Source organism: Hyperolius riggenbachi, chromosome 1, assembly GCF_040937935.1.
Source record: "Hyperolius riggenbachi isolate aHypRig1 chromosome 1, aHypRig1.pri, whole genome shotgun sequence".
NCBI lineage: Eukaryota > Metazoa > Chordata > Amphibia > Anura > Hyperoliidae > Hyperolius > Hyperolius riggenbachi.
In genome coordinates this window covers 2823488-2846859 of record NC_090646.1, presented here as the reverse complement: position 1 = coordinate 2846859, position 23372 = coordinate 2823488, and the positions used below count along the sequence as shown (strand labels likewise).

The following is a 23372-nucleotide window of genomic DNA, read 5'->3' as shown; positions in this document are numbered from 1 at the left end:
CGCCCTGAGGCTGGAGCCTCTCCAGCCTATGCCTCGGCCCGGCCCTGCTGGCCACACCACACCAAGTGCAGGGCCAGAAGATCCACCTCAGCCAATGGGCGGAGAATCTCTGATTTCTGTGGGCGTGGCTTGTGTATAGCAGTGGCAGACATGTTATGTGGCGGGTCCTAGAAGTGATGGAGGGAAGCTTATGTTGGGTCCTTCTCCTCTCTGGGCTACCTGCTGTAATCTGGCCACACCACACCAAGTGCAGGGCCAGAAGATCCACCCCAGCCAATGGGCGGAGAACCTCTGATTTCTGGGGGCGTAGCTTGTGTATAGCGGTGGCAGACCTGTTATGTAGCGGGTCCTAGAAGTGACGGAGGGAAGCTTATGTTGGGTCCTTCTCCTCTCTGGGCTACCTGCTGTAATCTGGCCACACCACACCAAGTGCAGGGCCAGAAGATCCACCCCAGCCAATGGGCGGAGAACCTCTGATTTCTGGGGGCGTAGCTTGTGTATAGCGGTGGCAGACCTGTTATGTAGCGGGTCCTAGAAGTGATGGAGGTTAGCTTATGTTGGGTCCTCCTCCTCTCTGGGCTGCCTGCAGTAACCCGGCCAGGCTGCCACACCGCACCAACTGCAGGGCTAGAAGATCCAGCACAGCCAATGGGCGGAGAACCTCTGATTTCTGGGGGCGTGGCTTGAGTATAGCGGTGGCAGACATGTTATGTGGAGAGCTCTAGAAGTGATGGAAGTTAGCTTATGTTGGGTCCTCCTCCTCTCTGGGCTGCCTGCAGTAATCCGGCCACACCACACCAAGTGCAGGGCCAAAAGATCCACCTCAGCCAATGGGCGGAGAACCTCTGATTTCTGGGGGCGTGGCTTGTGTATAGTGGTGGGAGACATGTTATGTGGCGGGTCCTAGAAGTGATGGAGGGAAGCTTATGTTGGGTCCTCCTCCTCTTTGGACTATCTGCAGTAATCCGGCCACACCACACCAAGTGCAGGGCTAGAAGATCCAGCCCAGCCAATGGGCGGAGAACCTCTGATTTCTGGGGGCGTGGCTTGTGTATAGTGGTGGCAGACATGTTATGTGGCGGGTCCTAGAAGTGACGGAGGGAAGCTTATGTTGGGTCCTCCTCCTCTCTGGGCTACCTGCAGTAACCTGGCCACCAGAGCCGGGACAAGGTCCTCCAGCACCCAAGGCTGAGACACCAAAGTGCGCCCCTCCATCCCTCCCACCCCAGCCATCACACACTGATTGCTATTAGACTAAGAGGGGCCACAGGGCCCACAACCTCCCCAACACCTTAATATCTAGTTATATGGCTTGCAGTCACTGCCATGTATCCCCTTTTCTTATTTCTTTCTGCTTCATACACGATTAGGAATGACAGCTGAATGAATTGTGCACCCCCTCCTACACTGCGCCCTGAGGCTGGAGCCTCTCCAGCCTATGCCTCGGCCCGGCCCTGCTGGCCACACCACACCAAGTGCAGGGCCAGAAGATCCACCTCAGCCAATGGGCGGAGAACCTCTGATTTCTGGGGGCGTGGCTTGTGTATAGCGGTGGCAGACATGTTATGTGGCGGGTCCTAGAAGTGATGGAGAGAAGCTTATGCAGTAACCCGACCACACCACACCAAGTGCAGGGCTAGAAAATCCAGCCTAGCCAATGGCCATTGCCTTGTGAAATGTATGAAATGGCTACCAGCAGAAGAATTACATTTTTTCCATTGCAGGATTGTCCATTTTTTACATAACACATTTTTTCTAAAAATGATCACCTGTGCAAAAATTCACTAAAATCACCATATTCATGTTCCACTACTGGCCAATTTATAATCCACTAGCTGATGTCCCGGCATTGCCCGGGTATAGAGATGGGCCGAACGGTTCGCCGGCGAACGGTTCTAGGCGAACATCGGGTGGTTCACCTTCGCCGGCGAAGGCAAACTTTCCCGGAAGTTCGATTCGCCCCATAATGCTCTATGAGGGTCAACTTTGACCCTCTGCATCACAGTCAGCAGGCGCATTGTAGCTAATCCGGCTATACTAAGCCCTGGAGCCCCACCCCCCCTTATATAAGGCAGGCTCCGGCTGCCATTAGCCTCACTCGTGTGCCTGCTATAGACAGAATAGGGACAGCTGCTGCAGACTTGTTCTCCTAGGGACAGATTAGTCAGGCTCTTGCCTTCTTAGCTTGCTTAGCTGAATCTTATTGCTATAATAGCGCCCCAGAAAAGCTCTTTTCAGAGCTCATCCTGCTGTGATCAATTTTTTTTTCTGTGTTTGAAACTGACACTTGTGTTGTTGTTTAGACAGCATTGCTAATTCATACTGTGTGTCCCACTGCCAGCAGCAGCAGCACATTCAGTGACTACTACCTGTGTGTGTGAGACACTTGTGTTGCTTAGACAGCATTGCTAATTCATACTGTGTGTCCCACTGCCAGCAGCAGCAGCACATTCAGTGACTACTACCTGTGTGTGTGAGACACTTGTGTTCTTTAGACAGCATTGCTAATTCATACTGTGTGTCCCACTGCCAGCAGCAGCAGCACATTCAGTGACCACTACCTGTGTGTGTGAGACACTTGTGTTCTTTAGACAGCATTGCTAATTCATACTGTGTGTCCCACTGCCAGCAGCAGCAGCAGCAGCACATTCAGTGACTACTACCTGTGTGTGTGTGAGACACTTGTGTTCTTTAGACAGCATTGCTAATTCATACTGTGTGTCCCAATGCCAGCAGCAGCAGCAGCAGCACATTCAGTGACTGCTAGCTGTGTGTGTGAGACACTTGTGTTCTTTAGACAGCATTGCTAATTCATACTGTGTGTCCCACTGCCAGCAGCAGCAGCACATTCAGTGACTACCTGTGTGTGTGATACACTTGTGTTGCTTAGACAGCATTGCTAATTCATACTGTGTGTCCCACTGCCAGCAGCAGCAGGACATTCAGTGACTACTACCTGTGTGTGTGAGACACTTGTGTTGCTTAGACAGCATTGCTAATTCATAATGTGTGTCCCACTGCCAGCAGCAGCAGCACATTCAGTGACTACTACCTGTGTGTGTGAGACACTTATGTTGCTTAGACAGCATTGCTAATTCATAATGTGTGTGTCCCACTGCCAGCAGCCCACCAGCATTCAGCAGCACATTCAGTGACACCTAGAGTTGAGCTGAAATTTTCAAAATTACGATGCGAAATTACGGTAGCGTAATTGCCATTAAAATCGTAATTGAAAATACCGTAAGCGTAATTTTCAATGCGAAATTTCGCGTTTCGTTCATGCCGTAATTTCGCATTAAACGCTACCGTAATTTCGCGTTAAACCGTAACGCTCCGTATAATCTAAAAAAGCCGCCGACTTTAAGGGTTAATAGCAAAGCCCCCTTAAATGCTAAGAGCCTCAAATTTGGAGAATATATTAAGGAGATCAGGAGGAATAAGAGGAAAATTTTTTTTTTCAAAAAGACCTTATAGTTTTTGAGAAAATCGATGTTAAAGTTTCAAAGGAAAAATGTAAACATTTAAAAACCCGCCGACTTTAACGGTTAATAGCAAAGCCTGCTTAAAGTTTAGGAACACCAAATTCCCAGGGTATATTAAGGGGATCAGTGGGAATAAGAGGAAAAAAATTTTTTTCAAAAAGACCTTATAGTTTTTGAGAAAATCGATTTTTAAGTTTCAAGGGCGAAAATGTCTTTTAAATTCGGAAAATGTCAGTGTTTTTTGCACAGGTAACAATAGTGTATTATTTTCATAGATTCCCCCAAGTGGGAAGAGTTTTACTTACTTGGTTCTGAGTGTGGGAAATATAAAAAAAAACGACGTGGGGTCCCCCCTCCCAGACCTCTTTAACCCCTTGTCCCCCATGCAGGCTGGGATAGCCAGAATGCGGAGCACCGGCCGCGTGGGGCTCCGCACCCTGACTATACCAGCCCGCATGGTCCATGGATTGGGGGGGTCTCGGAAGGGGAGGGGCAGCCAAGCTTTCCCCTCCCCCTCCGAGCCCTTGTCCAATCCAAGGACAAGGGGCTCTTCTCCACCTCCGATGGGCGGTGGAGGTGGAGGCCGCGATTTCCTGGGGGGGAGGTTCATGGTGGAATCTGGGAGTCCCCTTTAAAAAGGGGTCCCCCAGATGCCCACCCCCCCTCCCAGGAGAAATGAGTATAGAGGTACTTGTACCTCTTACCCATTTCCTTTAAGAGTTAAAAGTAAATAAACACACAGACACTTAGAAAAAGTATTTTAATTGAACAAAAAACATAACCACGAAAAAAGTCCTTTAATATTCTTAATTAACCATTAATACTTACCTGTCCCTTTAAAAGCCAGTTCCCACGCAATATCCTCGGAAATATACTAAACAGTTACAATATAACAAAGTTATTACAATGTAACAACTTTGTTACATTGTAACTACGCCGCACCCGACGCCACTCGCCGCTCAGCCGCCGCACCCGCACGCACCCGACAGAGCTCTGAGCTATATAGCTCAGAGCTCCCTAAGCATCTTTGTATTTGGGCTCCAAGGAGCCCCATTGGTCCTTAGCAGACCAATGGGGTTCCTTTAAATCAGAAGGAACCCCATTGGTCTGCTAAGGACCAATGGGGCTCCTTGGAGCCCAAATACAAAGATGCTAAGAGAGCTCTGAGCTATATAGCTCAGAGCTCTGTCGGGTGCGTGCGGGTGCGGCGGCTGAGCGGCGAGTGGCGTCGGGTGCGGCGTAGTTACAATGTAACAAAGTTGTTACATTGTAATAACTTTGTTATATTGTAACTGTTTAGTATATTTCCGAGGATATTGCGTGGGAACTGGCTTTTAAAGGGACAGGTAAGTATTAATGGTTAATTAAGAATATTAAAGGACTTTTTTCGTGGTTATGTTTTTTGTTCAATTAAAATACTTTTTCTAAGTGTCTGTAAGTTTATTTACTTTTAACTCTTAAAGGAAATGGGTAAGGGGTACAAGTACCTCTATACTCATTTCTCCTGGGAGGGGGGTGGGCATCTGGGGGACCCCTTTTTAAAGGGGACTCCCAGATTCCACCATGAACCTCCCCCCCAGGAAATCGCGGCCTCCACCTCCACCGCCCATCGGAGGTGGAGAAGAGCCCCTTGTCCTTGGATTGGACAAGGGCTCGGAGGGGGAGGGGAAAGCTTGGCTGCCCCTCCCCTTCCGAGACCCCCCCAATCCATGGACCATGCGGGCTGGTATAGTCAGGGTGCGGAGCCCCACGCGGCCGGTGCTCCGCATTCTGGCTATCCCAGCCTGCATGGGGGACAAGGGGTTAAAGAGGTCTGGGAGGGGGGACCCCACGTCGTTTTTTTTTTATATTTCCCACACTCAGAACGAAGTAAGTAAAACTCTTCCCACTTGGGGGAATCTATGAAAATAATACACTATTGTTACCTGTGCAAAAAAACCTGACATTTTCCGAATTTAAAAGACATTTTCGCCCTTGAAATTAAAAAATCGATTTTCTCAAAAACTATAAGGTCTTTTTGAAAAAAAATTTTTTCCTCTTATTCCCACTGATCCCCTTAATATACCCTGGGAATTTGGTGTTCCTAAACTTTAAGCAGGCTTTGCTATTAACCGTTAAAGTCGGCGGGTTTTTAAATGTTTACATTTTTCCTTTGAAACTTTAACATCGATTTTCTCAAAAACTATAAGGTCTTTTTGAAAAAAAAATTTTTCCTCTTATTCCTCCTGATCTCCTTAATATATTCTCCAAATTTGAGGCTCTTAGCATTTAAGGGGGCTTTGCTATTAACCCTTAAAGTCGGCGGCTTTTTTATATTATACGGAGCGTTACGGTTTAACGCGAAATTACGGTAGCGTTTAATGCGAAATTACGGCATGAACCCACTGTAATGCGAAAATTACGCGAAAATTACGCTTACGCGAAATTTCGCGAAATCCTTCTTCATTATGATTATGTACTTACGGCCATAATCGTAATTACACTAATTACGCGAAATTTCGCGAAATCGTAATTAGGTCATTACGCTCATCTCTAGTGACACCTGTGTGTGTGACAGGGAGCTGCACATTGTACTACCCACCCAGTACTGCATTTACCTACTACTAGTACCTGTTGTGTTTAGTTAACCCACCTCATCACTGCATATACCTACGTTTGTGTTGAGTGAACCCACCTCACTGCACATAACTACCATTTGTGTTGAGTGAACTTGCCTCACTGCACATAACTACCTTTTAAGTTGAGTGAACTCACCTCACTGCATATCTACCTTTTCTGTTGAGTGAACTCACCTCACTGCATATAACACTGTTTGTGTTGAGTGAACTCAGCTGACTGCATCTAACTACCTGTTGTGTTCAGTGAACTCACCTCACTGCATATATAACTACCTTTGGGTTGAGTGAACTCACCTCACTGCACATAGCTACCTTTTGTGTTCAGTGAACTCACCTCACTGCATATATAACTACCTTTGGGTTGAGTGAACTCACCTCACTGCATATATAACTACCTTTGTGTTGAGTGAACTCACCTCACTGCATCTAACTACCTGTTGTGTTCAGTGAACTAACCTCACTGCATATATAACTACCTTTTCTGTTGAGTGAACTCACCTCACTGCATATATAACTACGTTTGTGTTGAGTGAACTCAGCTGACTGCATCTAACTACCTGTTGTGTTCAGTGAACTCACCTCACTGCATATATAACTACCTTTGGGTTGCGTGAACTCACCTCACTGCACATAACTACCTTTGGGTTGAGTGAACTCACCTCACTGCTTATATAACTACCTTTGGGTTGAGTGAACTCACATCACTGCATATCTACCTTTTCTGTTGAGTGAACTCACCTCACTGCATATAACTACCTTTGTGTTGAGTGAACTCAGCTGACTGCATCTAACTACCTGTTGTGTTCAGTGAACTCATCTCACTGCATATATAACTACCTTTGGGTTGAGTGAACTCACCTCACTGCACATAGCTACCTTTTGTGTTCAGTGAACTCACCTCACTGCATATATAACTACCTTTGGGTTGAGTGAACTCACCTCACTGCACATAGCTACCTTTTGTGTTCAGTGAACTCACCTCACTGCATATATAACTACCTTTGGGTTGAGTGAACTCACCTCACTGCATATCTACCTTTTCTGTTGAGTGAACTCACCTCACTGCATATACCTAGCTTCCCCCCGAGATGGACAAAATGGACAAACCAGGTAGAGGAAGAGGTAGAGGAAGACCCAGAGGAAGGCCACCTGGCACTGCAGGTCTGTGCGAGGTGGTGTTGCTGTGATTTCGTGCGGACCTGGACCAAAGTACAGTGCTCAGAAGAAGGCATGTGCCATCACTTCCCAAAATTGTGAGGACGTGCTTGAGTATTTAACACAGAAAACCTCATCTCCCGCAGCCAGTGCTACCAGCGCTAGTACAAGCACCACATCTGCTGCATTTGACACTTTGCAGAAGTTATTTGGTGGTGGTGGTGGTGAAATCACCGATTCACAGCCACTACTGCAACAACAAGAAGAAGGCGCAGGTACACCACCTCATACGTCTGAGTTAGGTGGCGATAGTATGGACGTAATGTGTGAGGAGGGGCATGATGAACCACCTGAAGTTGGTGCAGTTGTGGAGTTGTCTGAGGAAAGCGAAGCTGGGCAGGAGGATTATGATGACGATTATACGGATACCACATATGTTCCCGGTAGAGGAGATGACCAGGGGGACAGTTCAGAGGGGGAGTCAGAGAGGAGTAGGAGGAGACGACTCCATGATAGAAGCAGAGGGAGCTCGTCCTCAGAAACAGCTGGGGGCAGTGTCCGGCGCCATGTATCGCCAGCTATGGCCAGCCAGCCAACATGCCCTTCAACGCCAGCTGCTGATGCCACCGTAGCGCCATCACCCCAGGGGGGGCTCAGCGGTTTGGAAATTTTTTAACGTGTGTGTCTCAGATCGGAGCAAAGCCATCTGTTGTCTCTGCCAGCAAAAATTGAGCTGTGGAAAGGCCAACTCTCACGTAGGGACAAGTGCCTTACGAAGGCACCTGGAGAGAAGGCACAAACAGCTATGGCAAGAACACCGGAGGAAAAGCAGCACCCCTCAAAAGACAAGCCACCCTCCTTCTCCTCTTCCTCCTTCAGGTGCATTGTCTTCATCCGCTTTCTCCCTTGAACCTTCACAGCCACCCTCCTCCACACCGCCTCTGCCCTTGAGCGGTTCCTGCTCCTCTGCCCACAGCAGTAGCCAGGTGTCCGTGAAGGAAGTATTTGAGCGGAAGAAGCCAATTTCGGCCAGTCACCTTCTTGCCCGGCATCTGACAGCTGGTGTGGGGGAACTATTAGCTCGCCAGCTATTACCATACAAGCTGGTGGAGTCAGAGGCTTTCCGTAAATTTGTGGCCATTGGGACACCGCAGTAGAAGATACCAGGCCGCACTTATTTTTCACGAAAGGCCATACCCAAACTGTACCATGCAGTTCAGAGGCAAGTGGTGTCATCTATTGCGAAGAGCGTTGGGTCAAGGGTCCACCTGACCACGGATGCCTGGTCTGCCAAGCACAGGCAGGGCCGCTACATTACGTACACAGCCCATTGGGTCAACCTGGTGACCGATGGCAGCAAGCAGGGAGTACGTGGATGTTCAGCGGGCCGACTTGTTACACCTCCACGGCTTGCAGGCAGGCCTCCTGCCACCTCCTCTCCTCCTCCTCCAGCTACATCCTCTTCGCTGTCAACCTCCTCCTCCTCAGCTGAGTGTCAGTTGAACTCTAGCGGTGCTGCCATCTCCTCTTCCTCTCCAGCTACACAGCCCCATCTCCCCAGAGCCTACGCTGCATGTCAGGTACGACGGTGTCACGCAATTTTAGACATGTCTTGCCTCAAAGCGGAGAGTCACACTGGAGCAGCTCTCCTGGCTGCTCTTAACAAACAGGTGGAGCAATGGCTGACCCCGCACCAGCTGGAGATCGGCAACGTGGTGTGTGACAACTCCTTTCCGCTTTGAATTTGGGAAAGCTGACACATGTACCCTGCATGGCACATGTGCTGAATCTGGTCGTGCAAAGATTTGTCTCAAAGTACCCAGGCTTAGAGGACGTCCTGAAGCAGGCCAGGAAGTTGTGTGGGCATTTCAGGCGGTCTTATACGGCCATGGCACGCTTTGCGGACATTCAGCGGAAAAACAACTTGCCGGAGAGACGATTGATATGCGATAGCCCGACTCGCTGGAATTCCACCCTGCTCATGTTCTCTCGCCTGCTAGACCAGGAGAAAGCCGTCACCCAGTACCTGTACAACTACAGTAGAAGGACACAATCTGGGAAGATGGGGATGTTGTGGCCCAACAGCTGGACACTGATGCGAAATGCATGCAGGACCATGCGGCCGTTTGAGGAGGTGACCAACCTGGTGAGTTGCGCTGAAGGCACCATCAGCGACTTGATCCCCTACGCTTACTTCCTGGAGTGTCCCGTGCGTAGAGTGGTGGATGAAGCTGTGGAGGAGCGGGAACAGGAACAGCTACGGCAGGAGGAGTCATGGGACCAATTTTCAGCCGAACCACAGGTTTCCTCAACACCTGCGGCACCACAGAGGGGGGAGGAGGAGGAAGAAGAGGAGTCGTGTGGGGAAGAAGAGGAGTCAGACTCGGATGATTATGAGGAAGGTGTTTCTGTGGAGGAGGAAGAGGCGGCAGCGGCAAAAGAACAACCGCAGCAGCCGTAACAGGGGGCTTCTGCTGGTCCACGTTCCCGTGGTATTGTTCGTGGCTGGGGGAGGAAGAGGAGTTGCGTGACGTCACTGTGGAAGAGCAAGAGGAGATGGAGAGTACGTCTGGATCCGACTTTGTGCAGATGGCCTCTTTCATGTTGTCCAGCCTGTTGAGGGACCCCCGTATCAAAAAACTCAAGGGGAATGACCTGTACTGGGTGGCCACGCTACTAGACCCTCGGTACAGGCACAAAGTGGCGGACATGTTACCAAGTCAACACAAGGCGGAAAGGATGCAGCACTTGCAGAACAAGCTGTCAATGATGCTTTACAATGCATTTAAGGGTTATGTGACAGTACAACGCAATAAAGGTACCACTGGCAGCAATCCTCCTCCTCCTCACCAGTCCACGCAGGCAAGGACAGGATGCTCCAGCGATCTCGGGGTGATGTCGGACATGCGGACATTCTTTAGTCCAACGTCTCGCAGTAGCCCTTCGGGATCCACCCTCCACCAACGCCTGGACCGGCAGGTAGCCGACTACCTGGCCTTAAGTGTGGATGTACACACTGCGACTGCGAGCAGCGAGGATGAACCCTTGCTCTACTGGTTGCGCATGCTTGACCTGTGGCCAGAGCTGTCCCAATTTGCCATCCAACTTCTCTCTTGCCCTGCCGCAAGCGTCCTGTCAGAAAGGACCTTCAGTGCAGCTGGAGGCATTGTCACTGAGAAGAGAGGTCACCTAAGTCATGACAGTGTTCAGTCAGTACCTGACCTTTATCAAAATGAACGAGGCATGGATCCCTGAGGGCTACTGCACGACCGAAGACTAAGTCAGTCCCCACACACAGCATCTCTGCCTGCAGGCCGCTTGACTGCCTTCTCCGCCACCACCACCAGGGTCCAGGACTCTAGGCCGATTCCAGAATTTTTAAGGCCGCTGCTAGCAGCGGCCGCTATACTAATTTTTCTGGTGCGTGCACATGCCTGCCTAATTTTTCTGGCTGAACTGCAGGCGGCTGCAACAAAAAAAAAAAAGGCATGTACATGTGCCCATCCCCCTTCGTGATCATTACCTTGCCGCGGTGAAGGGGCTTGCGTATCACAATGAAGCAATGACCGCCGGCTATATGAGTGTCTCGGGTGGGGGTGGCACACCAAAGATAATAAGGTCGTTGTTTCATTGTGGTCAGACCAAATTTGATCAGCTGGACAGTCACTGTTCTGTCATTCAGCTACATCAGCCGGGCGACCATATGGGCTGAAAAGCCACCATCACCTGCACTCTCGTCATGGTGCGCACCAGTCCAGCACGCCCGTCACTACACAAACGGCTGTTTGCAGTCACTGCATATCTTTCACTGCATCTGTGACTGCACATTATACCTGGCAGTCAGTGCATAACTTGCACTTGAATGGATACAGTTTTAAACAATTGAAAAATACAACCATCTACAGTTTCAAACAATTGAAAAATACAACCATCTACATTTTCAAACAATTTAAAAATACAACCATCTACATTTTCAAACAATTTAAAAATACAACCATCTACAGTTTCAAACAATTGAAAAAAAAGGCAAAAAACTTGCCCTCCGTAAAACATTCTTGGCAAATGCTTTCGACTTGGTTTGTCTTCCGCTGGGTCAAGGGTCCATCTGATCACAGATGCCTGGTCTGCAAAGCACGGTCAGGGCAGTTACAGCATGGGTCTCAGCAGGCTCCCACTTCGGGCCGGAATCCAACCTTCATTCCCCGCCTATTACCCGTGGTGACAATGTCAGACTTGCCCGCCTCCATATGATTCTCGTGAAAGGAATGTGGTGTCATCTTTGCCCACCATAACTGGTTCTCGTTAAAGGATTTAAAGTACATTCATTTCAAATACAGCAAGCCCTCGGTAGTCCTCCTGTATTGTTATTTTTGGTCACTACCTCGGGGCGGGCATGCCTGCCTGCTGCCCTCTATGCCTGGATGTGTGGTGGGAGCCGTTTGTTAGGCTACAACTCCGGACCGGAATCACACCAGGAAGGGTTACCCCGCCATTAGCCATGGTCAGTGGTCACGATGGCAGACTTGACCTCCATAACAGATTCTTGCCGGAGACCAACCTGGTGAATCGCAGTGAATGCACCATCAGACTTGCCCTCCATAACGGATTCCCGTTAAAGGATTTAAAGTTGATTCATTACAATTAGGGCCTCTAAAAGGTCCTCCTGAGTCCTGTATTGTTATTTTTGGTCACTACCTCGGGGCGGGCGTGCATGCCTGCCTGCTGCCCTCCTTGCCTGGATGTGTGGTGGTAGCCGTTTCTCAGGCTCCAACTCCGGAACGCAATACAACAATCTACAGTTTCAAACAATTGAAAAAAAGGCAAAAAACTTGCCCTCCGTAAAACATTCTTGGCAAATGCTTTCGACTTGGTTTGTCTTCCGCTGGGTCAAGGGTCCATCTGATCACAGATGCCTGGTCTGCAAAGCACGGTCAGGGCAGCTACAGCATGGGTCTCAGCAGGCTCCCACTTCGGGCCGGAATCCAACCTTCATTCCCCGACCATTACCCGGGGTCACAAATGGCAGACTTGCCCGCCTCCATATGATTCTCGTGAAAGGAATGTGGTGTCATCTTTGCCCGCCATAACTGGTTCTCGTTAAAGGATTTAATGTACATTCATTTCAAATACAGCAAGCCCTCGATAGTCCTCCTGTATTGTTATTTTTGGTCACTACCTCGGGGCGGGCGTGCATGCCTACCTGCTGCCCTCCTTGCCTGTGTAGTGGTAGCCGTTGCTCAGGCTCCACACCGGATTCCATCCCTCATTCCCCGGCCATTACCCGGGGTCACAAATGGCAGACTTGCCCGCCTCCATAGGATTCTTGTGAAAGGAATGTGGTGTCATCTTTGCCCGCCATAACTGGTTCTTGTTAAAGGATTTAAAGTACATTCATTTCAAATACAGCAAGCCCTCGATAGTCCTCCTGTATTGTTATTTTTGGTCACTACCTCGGGGCGGGCATGCATGCCTGCCTGCTGCCCTCCTTGGGTGTGTAGTGGTAGCCGTTGCTCAGGCTCCACACCGGATTCAAACCCTCATTCCCCGGCCATTACCCGGGGTCACAATGCCAGACTTGCCCGCCTCCATAGGATTCTCATTGTAGCGGTACTGAACAAGTACACAGCAAGTAGAAAATGTAATTTAAAAACAAAACGTAAGCTTTTTAACAATGCCATGGAAAGTTGATAAGGTAGTCACACATTACCTGACATCACTGAGTGAGGAAGAGCAATCTCGCCATGTTGCGCAGTAGTCCAGCACGGCCGTCACTACACAAACAGCTGTTTGCGGTGCGTTACACAGTGAGTTTGGTGTGTCAGTGTGAAGCAGTACTCTAATTACACTCCCTGATTGATGTATACCCATGCAAGATGTTTTAAAGCACGTTAGGCCTGCAATTTAGCATTCAATGTGATTTCTGCCCTTAAAACGCTGCTTTGCGTCACATCCAGATTTTTCCTCGGGACTTTGGGCATGTATCCCACTCCGCCATGCCCCCCTCCAGGTGTTAGACCCCTTGAAACATCTTTTCCATCACTTTTGTGGCCAGCATAATTTTTTCTATTTTTCAAAGTTCGCCTCCCCATTGAAGTCTATTGCGGGTTCGCAAACTTTTCCGCGAACCGAACCTTCCGCAGAAGTTCGCGAACCCGGTTCGCGAACCTAAAATAGGAGGTTCGGCCCATCACTACCCGGGTATGCATTTGGCTTTTTCTAACCCTAACACACAATTACTCAATGACCAAGTTTATGAGCTTTGCGGTCTTTGGCATCAATAATTTGCATTGAAATGAAACAAGCCTGATTGACTGATTTTGGCTCCACCCCCTTTTCTGAATTTAAACCCCAGTCACCCAATGACCAACTGTAACAGGTTTGAGGCTTGTGCCATTAACAGTGCAAGAATGGCAGCAATGAAATATTCCCCTTGAAAATCAATAGGTGAATTTTGATTGGCTTTTGTAGGCTCCACCCACTTTTCTAAATATTAATCCCAGTCACCCAGTGACCAACTGTGCAGAATGGCTGCTGTTTCCATTTTCCCAGTGAAATTTGTATTTGTCTCCGCCCACTTTTTGGTTATGGGAACAAAAAGCATCCTAAATGTTATTCCAGGTAATGTACTATGTGTGTGCCAAATTTAATTCAAATCCGTCCAGCCATTTTTGCGTGATCGAGTAACAAACATCCAAACATCCAAACATCCAAACTTTCACATTTTTAAATTAGTGAGATGACCAACAGCCCTGGTCATGGAAAACAGAGAGGAAACACTCACACGTCTATCATCACGCATCTTCAAGTCCAGGAGGAAGAGCAGCGGGAAGAAGGTGGAGCTTTCAGACCAATTGGATGGGAAACGCCATGATATCTGGTTACAGGTAACTTTTCCATTCTCTGGGGGGCCAGGGACCACTAGAGCGGAGACACACAGAACAGAGTCATAAAGTGGTGCATTTACAGGAGGTCAGTATACAACAACGGAGACCTCAGACAATGCCCAAGGAAAGTATCATGTGACATATGAAAAGGGATGGGACATCCATTGACCAGGCTTACAATAAATGGTGCCATCTGAATGTACCAACATTTACATAGTACAACCCTTGAGGAGCAAGCCATGGATACACCACAACAATAACATAGTACATCCTTTGAGGAGCAAGCCATAGATACAGTATAACAATTACATAGCACAGTTCCTGCAGAACAAGCCATAGATACAGTAAATCAATAACCTAGTACAACCCCTGCAGAGCAAGCCATGGATACAGTATGACAATTACATAGAACCACCCCTGAGAAGCAAGTCATAGATACAGTATAACAATTACATAGCACAGACCCTGAGGAACAGGCCATAGACACAGTATAACAATTATATGGAAACACCCATGAGGAGCCGGCCATAGAGTATACCAATTACATAGAACCACTCATGAGGAGCCGGCCATAGATACAGTATACCAATTACATAGAACCACCCATGAGCAGCCGGTCATAGATACAGTATAACAATTATATGGAACCACCCATGAGGAGCTGGCCATAGATACAGTATACTAATTACATAGAACCACCCATGAGGAGCTGGCAATAGATACAGTATACCAATTACATAGAACCACCCATGAGCAGCTGGCCATAGATACAGTATAACAATTATATGGAACCACCCATGAGGAGCAGGCCATAGATACAGTATAACAATTATATGGAACCACCCATGAGGAGCTGGCCATAGATACAGTATAACAATTACATAGAACCACCCATGAGCAGCCGGCCATACATACAGTATAACAATTATATGGAACCACCCATGAGGAGCAGGGCATAGATACAGTATAACAATTACATAGAACCACCCATGAGGAGCTGGCCATAGATACTGTATAACAATTATATGGAACCACCCATGAGGAGCTGACCATAGATACAGTATAACAATTACATAGAACCACCCCTGAGGAGCTGGCCATAGATACTGTATAACAATTATATGGAACCACCCATGAGGAGCTGACCATAGATACAGTATAACAATTACATAGAACCACCCATGAGGAGCTGGCCATGGATACAGTATAACAATTATATGAAACCACCCATGAGGAGCTGGCCATAGATACAGTATAACAATAGCATAAAGCCACCCATGGGGAGCCGGCCATAGATACAGTATAACAATTATATGGAACCACCCATGGGAGCTGGCCATAGATACAGTATAACAATGACATAGAACCACCCATGAGGAGCAGGCCATAGCTACAGTATAACAATGACATAGAACCACCCCTGAGGAGCAGGGCATAGATACAGTATACCAATTACATAGAACCACCCCTGAGGAGCAGGACATAGATACAGTATAACAATTATATGGAACCACCCCTTAGAAGCAGGCCATAGATACAGTATACCAATTACATAGAACCACCCCTGAGGAGCTGGGCATAGATACAGTATAACAATTATATGGAACCACCCCTGAGGAGCTGGCCATAGATACAGTATAACAATTATATGGAACCACCCATGAGGAGCCGGCCATAGATACAGTATAACAATGACATAGAACCACCCATGAGGAGCTGGCCATAGATACAGTATAACAATGACATAGAACCACCCATGAGGAGCTGGCCATAGATACAGTATACCAATTACATAGAACCACCCCCAAAGAAGAAGGGAACAGATACAGTATAATAATTACACTGCACAACCCCTGAGGAGCAGGACATGGATACAGTATATCAATAACAAAGCACAGCCTCTGAGGAGCAGTGTTGTAGTCTGTCTTTCTTTATATACATATATTTTTACATACATCTTGTAAGTAGAGCATATATTTAATCTAATCACATTGTTGGCCAAGAAATACATGACTCTGTCTCAGGGGCTACAGACGCAGAAATCAGGGTCAGGCAGGGGAGAGAAAACACTCATTATGCAATGTGTGCAACAAATGCTGGTGATCTTACCTATGTCTGCCATGATGATGGTCGTGTTTATGTGCCAATACTCCTTCTCGGTCATGACCTTCACTGACAGATGGATGCCCTCCATATGTTCTCCATAAGCGCAGAAGACCTGGGCAATGCTGACTGGGAAGTGCATGTCATGGACTTCCTCGCTAGTGAAGTGCTTGGTAATGCTGGGAGACAGAGTCCCATTCCTGAAGGGAAAACCAGATGTGTGAGAGGCCATTGTGGTGACTCCACCCACCTCTGGCATGTTAGTGTTTGGTGGAGACTGGAGACTTCAACCACTTAACTGATTATTTTATGTCTCAAGGACTCCAGCAGTGAGATCTCTGTGCACCTGATTTCCCAGCTCTGCACACCTGCTGCACCCATTACCAGAGGCTCCTCCCTCTGCTGGATTCTTCTATCTCTCAGGGGCTCTGGTGGTGAGATCTCTGTGCACCTGAGTTCCCAGCTCTGCACACCTACTGCTCCAATTACCAGAAGCTCCTCCCCCTGCTGGATTCTTCTATCTCTCAGGGGCTCTGGTGGTGAGATCTCTGTGCACCTGAGTTCCCAGCTCTGCACACCTGCTGCACCCATTACCAGAGGCTCCTCCCCCTGCTGGATTCTCCTATCTCTCAGGGACTCTGGTGGTGAGATCTCTGTGCACCTGAGTTCCCAGCTCTGCACACTTGCTGCACCCATTACCAGAGGCTCCTCCCCCTGCTGGATTCTCCTATCTCTCAGGGACTCTGGTGGTGAGATCTCTGTGCACCTGAGTTCCCAGCTCTGCCCACCTGCTGCACCCATTACCAGAGGCTCCCCTCCCCCTGCTGGATTCTTCTATCTCAGGGGCTCTGGTGGTGAGATCTCTGTGCACCTGAGTTCCCAGCTCTGCACACCTGCTGCTCCCATTACCAGAGGCTCCTCCCCCTGCTGGATTCTTTTATCTCTCAGGGATCTGGTGGTGAGATCTCTGTGCACCTGAGTTCCCAGCTCTGCCCACCTGCTGCTCCCATTACCAGAGGCCCCTCCCCCTGCTGGATTCTTCTATCTCTCAGGGACTCTGGTGGTGAGATCTCTGTGCACCTGAGTTCCCAGCTCTGCACACCTGCTGCACCTATTACCAGAGGCTCCTCCCCCTGCTGGATTCTATATCTCAGGGATCTGGTGGTGAGATCTCTGTGCACCTGAGTTCCCAGCTCTGCACACCTGCTGCACCCATTACCAGAGGCTCCTCCCCCTGCTGGATTCTTCTATCTCTCAGGGATCTGGTGGTGAGATCTCTGTGCACCTGAGTTCCCAGCTCTGCACACCTGCTGCCCCCATTACCAGAGGCTCCTCCCCTGCTGGATTCTTCTATTTCTCAGGGATCTGGTGGTGAGATCTCTGTGCACCTGAGTTCCCAGCTCTGCACACCTGCTGCTCCCATTACCAGAGGCTCCTCCCCCTGCTGGATTATTTTATCTCTCAGGGGCTCTGGTGGTGAGATCTCTGTGCACCTGAGTTCCCAGCTCTGCACACCTGCTGCACCCATTACCAGAGGCTCCTCCCCCTGCTGGATTCTTCTATCTCTCAGGGGATCTGGTGGTGAGATCTCTGTGCACCTGAGTTCCCAGCTCTGCACACCTGCTGCACCCATTACCAGAGGCTCCTCCCCCTGCTGGATTATTTTATCTCTCAGGGGATCTGGTGGTGAGATCTCTGTGCACCTGAGTTCCCAGCTCTGCACACCTGCTGCACCTATTACCAGAGGCTCCTCCCCCTGCTGGATTCTTCTATCTCTCAGGGACTCTGGGGGGAAGATCTCTGTGCATCTGAGTTCCCAGCTCTGTACACCTGCTGCACCCATTACCAGAGGCTCCTCCCCCTGCTGGATTCATCTATCTCTCAGGGGATCTGGTGGTGAGATCTCTGTGCACCTGAGTTCCCAGCTCTGTACACCTGCTGCACCCATTACCAGAGGCTCCTCCCCCTGCTGGATTCTTCTATCTCTCATGGGATCTGGTGGTGAGATCTCTGTGTACCTGAGTTCCCAGCTCTGCCCACCTGCTGCTCCCATTACCAGAGGCTCCTCCCCCTGCTGGATTCTTCTATCTCTCAGGGATCTGGTGGTGAGATCTCTGTGCACCTGAGTTCCCAGCTCTGCTCACCTGCTGCACCCATTACCAGAGGCTCCTCCCCCTGCTGGATTCTCCTATCTCTCAGGGACTCTGGTGGTGAGATCTCTGTGCACCTGAGTTCCCAGCTCTGCACACCTGCTGCACCCATTACCAGAGGCTCCTCCCCCTGCTGGATTCTTCTATCTCAGGGGCTCTGGTGGTGAGATCTCTGTGCACCTGAGTTCCCAGCTCGGCACACCTGCTGCGCCCATTACCAGAGGCTCCTCCCCCTGCTGGATTCATCTATCTCTCAGGGATGTGGTGGTGAGATCTCTGTGCACCTGAGTTCCCAGCTCTGCTCACCTGCTGCTCCCATTACCAGAGGCTCCTCCCCCTGCTGGATTCTTCTATCTCTCAGGGGCTCTGGTGGTGAGATCTCTGTGCACCTGAGTTCCCAGCTCTGCACACCTGCTGCACCCATTACCAGAGGCTCCTCCCCCTGCTGGATTCTTCTATCTCTCAGGGGCTATGGTGGTGATATCTCTGTGCACCTCAGTTCCCAGCTCTGCACACCTGCTGCACCCATTACCAGAGGCTCCTCTCCCTGCTGGATTCTTCTATTTCTCAGGGATCTGGTGGTGAGATCTCTGTGCACCTGAGTTCCCAGCTCTGCACACCTGCTGCACCCATTACCAGAGGCTCCTCCCCCTGCTGGATTCTTCTATCTCTCAGGGATCTGGTGGTGAGATCTCTGTGCACCTGAGTTCCCAGCTCTGCACACCTGCTGCTCCCATTACCAGAGGCTCCTCTCCCTGCTGGATTCTTCTATCTCTCAGGGATCTGGTGGTGAGATCTCTGTGCACCTGAGTTCCCAGCTCTGCACACCTGCTGCTTCCATTACCAGAGGCTCCTCTCCCTGCTGGATTCTTCTATCTCTCAGAGATCTGGTGGTGAGATCTCTGTGCACCTGAGTTCCCAGCTCTGCACACCTGCTGCTCCCATTACCAGAGGCTCCTCCCCCTGCTGGATTCTTCTATCTCTGGGGGATCTGGTGGTGAGATCTCTGTGCACCTGAGTTCCCAGCTCTGCACACCTGCTGCTCCCATTACCAGAGGCTCCTCCCCCTGCTGGATTCTTCTATCTCTCAGGGGCTCTGGTGGTGAGATCTCTGTGCACCTGAGTTCCCAGCTCTGCACACCTGCTATTCCAATTACCAGAGGCTCCTCCCCCTGCTGGATTCTTCTATCTCTCAGAGGATCTGCTGGTGAGATCTCTGTGCACCTGAGTTCCCAGCTCTGCCCACCTGCTGCACCCATTACCAGAGGCTCCTCCCCCTGCTGGATTCTCCTATCTCTCAGGGGCTCTGGTGGTGAGATCTCTGTGCACCTGAGTTCCAAGCTCTGCACACCTGCTGCTCCAATTACCAGAGGCTCCTCCCCCTGCTGGATTTTCCTATCTCTCAGGGGCTCTGCTGGTGAGATCTCTGTGCACCTGAGTTCCCAGCTCTGCACACCTGCTGCACCCATTACCAGAGGCTCCTCCCCCTGCTGGATTCTTCTATCTCTCAGGGGCTCTGGTGGTGAGATCTCTGTGCACCTGAGTTCCCAGCTCTGCACACCTGCTATTCCAATTACCAGAGGCTCCTCCCCCTGCTGGATTCTTCTATCTCTCAGGGGCTCTGGTGGTGAGATCTCTGTGCACCTGAGTTCCCAGCTCGGCACACCTGCTGCACCCATTACCAGAGGCTCCTCCCCCTGCTGGATTCTCCAATCTCTCAGGGGATCTGGTGGTGAGATCTCTGTGCACCTGAGTTCCCAGCTCTGCACACCCGCTGCACCCATTACCAGAGGCTCCTCCCCCTGCTGGAGTCTTCTATCTCTCAGGGATCTGGGGGTGAGATCTCTGTGCACCTGAGTTCCCAGCTCTGCACACCTGCTGCACCCATTACCAGAGGCTCCTGCCCCTGCTGGATTCCTCTATCTCTCAGGGATCTGGTGGTGAGATCTCTGTGCACCTGAGTTCCCAGCACTGCACACCTGCTGCACCCATTACCAGAGGCCCCTCCCCCTGCTGGATTCTGCTATCTCTCAGGGGCTCTGGTGGTGAGATCTCTGTGCACCTGAGTTCCCAGCTCTGCACACCTGCTGCACCCATTACCAGAGGCTCCTCCCCCTGCTGGACTCTTCTATCTCTCAGGGATCTGGTGGTGACATCTCTGTGCACCTAAGTTCCCAGCTCTGCACACCTGCTGCACCCATTACCAGAGGCTCCTCCCCCTGCTGGACTCTTCTATCTCTCAGGGATCTGGTGGTGACATCTCTGTGCACCTAAGTTCCCAGCTCTGCACACCTGCTGCACCCATTACCAGAGGCCCCTCCCCCTGCTGGATTCTTCTATCTCTCAGGGGCTCTGGTGGTGAGATCTCTGTGTACCTGAGTTCCCAGCTCTGCCCACCTGCTGCTCCCATTACCAGAGGATCCTCCCCCTGCTGGATTCTTCTATCTCTCAGGGGCTCTGGTGGTGAGATCTCTGTGCACCTGAGTTCCCAGCTCCGCACACCTGCTGCACCCATTACCAGAGGCTCCTCCCCCTGCTGGATTCTCCTATCTCTCAGGGGCTCTGGTGGTGAGATCTCTGTGCACCTGAGTTCCCAGCTCTGCACACCTGCTGCACCCATTACCAGAGGATCCTCCCCCTGCTGGATTCTTCTATCTCTCAGGGATCTGGTGGTGAGATCTCTGTGCGCCTGAGTTCCCAGCACTGCACACTTGCTGCACCCATTACCAGAGGCTCCTCCCCCTGCTGGATTTTTCTATCTCTCAGGGGTTCTGGTGATGAGATCTCTGTGCACCTGAGTTCCCAGCACTGCACACCTGCTGCACCCATTACCAGAGGCTCCTCCCCCTGCTGGATTCTTCTATCTCTGGGGGATCTGGTGGTGAGATCTCTGTGCACCTGAGTTCCCAGCTCTGCACACCTGCTGCTCCCATTACCAGAGGCTCCTCCCCCTGCTGGATTCTTCTATCTCTCAGGGGCTCTGGTGGTGAGATCTCTGTGCACCTGAGTTCCCAGCTCTGCACACCTGCTATTCCAATTACCAGAGGCTCCTCCCCCTGCTGGATTCTTCTATCTCTCAGAGGATCTGCTGGTGAGATCTCTGTGCACCTGAGTTCCCAGCTCTGCCCACCTGCTGCACCCATTACCAGAGGCTCCTCCCCCTGCTGGATTCTCCTATCTCTCAGGGGCTCTGGTGGTGAGATCTCTGTGCACCTGAGTTCCAAGCTCTGCACACCTGCTGCTCCAATTACCAGAGGCTCCTCCCCCTGCTGGATTTTCCTATCTCTCAGGGGCTCTGCTGGTGAGATCTCTGTGCACCTGAGTTCCCAGCTCTGCACACCTGCTGCACCCATTACCAGAGGCTCCTCCCCCTGCTGGATTCTTCTATCTCTCAGGGGATCTGGTGGTGAGATCTCTGTGCACCTGAGTTCCCAGCTCTGCACACCTGCTATTCCAATTACCAGAGGCTCCTCCCCCTGCTGGATTCTTCTATCTCTCAGGGGCTCTGGTGGTGAGATCTCTGTGCACCTGAGTTCCCAGCTCGGCACACCTGCTGCACCCATTACCAGAGGCTCCTCCCCCTGCTGGATTCTCCAATCTCTCAGGGGATCTGGTGGTGAGATCTCTGTGCACCTGAGTTCCCAGCTCTGCACACCCGCTGCACCCATTACCAGAGGCTCCTCCCCCTGCTGGAGTCTTCTATCTCTCAGGGATCTGGGGGTGAGATCTCTGTGCACCTGAGTTCCCAGCTCTGCACACCTGCTGCACCCATTACCAGAGGCTCCTGCCCCTGCTGGATTCCTCTATCTCTCAGGGATCTGGTGGTGAGATCTCTGTGCACCTGAGTTCCCAGCACTGCACACCTGCTGCACCCATTACCAGAGGCCCCTCCCCCTGCTGGATTCTGCTATCTCTCAGGGGCTCTGGTGGTGAGATCTCTGTGCACCTGAGTTCCCAGCTCTGCACACCTGCTGCACCCATTACCAGAGGCTCCTCCCCCTGCTGGACTCTTCTATCTCTCAGGGATCTGGTGGTGACATCTCTGTGCACCTAAGTTCCCAGCTCTGCACACCTGCTGCACCCATTACCAGAGGCTCCTCCCCCTGCTGGACTCTTCTATCTCTCAGGGATCTGGTGGTGACATCTCTGTGCACCTAAGTTCCCAGCTCTGCACACCTGCTGCACCCATTACCAGAGGCCCCTCCCCCTGCTGGATTCTTCTATCTCTCAGGGGCTCTGGTGGTGAGATCTCTGTGTACCTGAGTTCCCAGCTCTGCCCACCTGCTGCTCCCATTACCAGAGGATCCTCCCCCTGCTGGATTCTTCTATCTCTCAGGGGCTCTGGTGGTGAGATCTCTGTGCACCTGAGTTCCCAGCTCCGCACACCTGCTGCACCCATTACCAGAGGCTCCTCCCCCTGCTGGATTCTCCTATCTCTCAGGGGCTCTGGTGGTGAGATCTCTGTGCACCTGAGTTCCCAGCTCTGCACACCTGCTGCACCCATTACCAGAGGATCCTCCCCCTGCTGGATTCTTCTATCTCTCAGGGATCTGGTGGTGAGATCTCTGTGCGCCTGAGTTCCCAGCACTGCACACTTGCTGCACCCATTACCAGAGGCTCCTCCCCCTGCTGGATTTTTCTATCTCTCAGGGGTTCTGGTGATGAGATCTCTGTGCACCTGAGTTCCCAGCACTGCACACCTGCTGCACCCATTACCAGAGGCTCCTCCCCCTGCTGGATTCTTCTATCTCTCAGGGATCTGGTGGTGAGATCTCTGTGCGCCTGAGTTCCCAGCTCTGCACACCTGCTGCTCCCATTACCAGAGGCTCCCCCCCCTGCTGGATTCCTCTATCTCTCAGGGGCTCTGGGGGTGAGATCTCTGTGCACCTGAGTTCCCAGCACTGCACACCTGCTGCACCAATTACCAGAGGCTCCCCCCCCTGCTGGATTCCTCTATCTCTCAGGGGCTCTGGGGGTGAG

The 23372-nt window shown here is 50.8% G+C and overlaps 1 protein-coding gene across 3 annotated transcripts in view; it reads right to left on the bottom strand.

Moving 5' to 3' along the window:
- Positions 1-23372, bottom strand: part of LOC137544871 (interleukin-12 subunit beta-like) — an 86232-nt gene that overhangs the window by 35629 nt on the left and 27231 nt on the right. For all 3 annotated transcript variants that reach the window (XM_068265969.1, XM_068265973.1, XM_068265975.1), the window contains 2 exons: positions 16249-16442; positions 14037-14173 (listed from right to left, as the gene is read on the bottom strand). In XM_068265969.1, coding sequence (XP_068122070.1) covers positions 14037-14173; positions 16249-16442 — 331 coding nt within the window. The remainder of the gene's footprint in view (positions 1-14036; positions 14174-16248; positions 16443-23372) is intronic.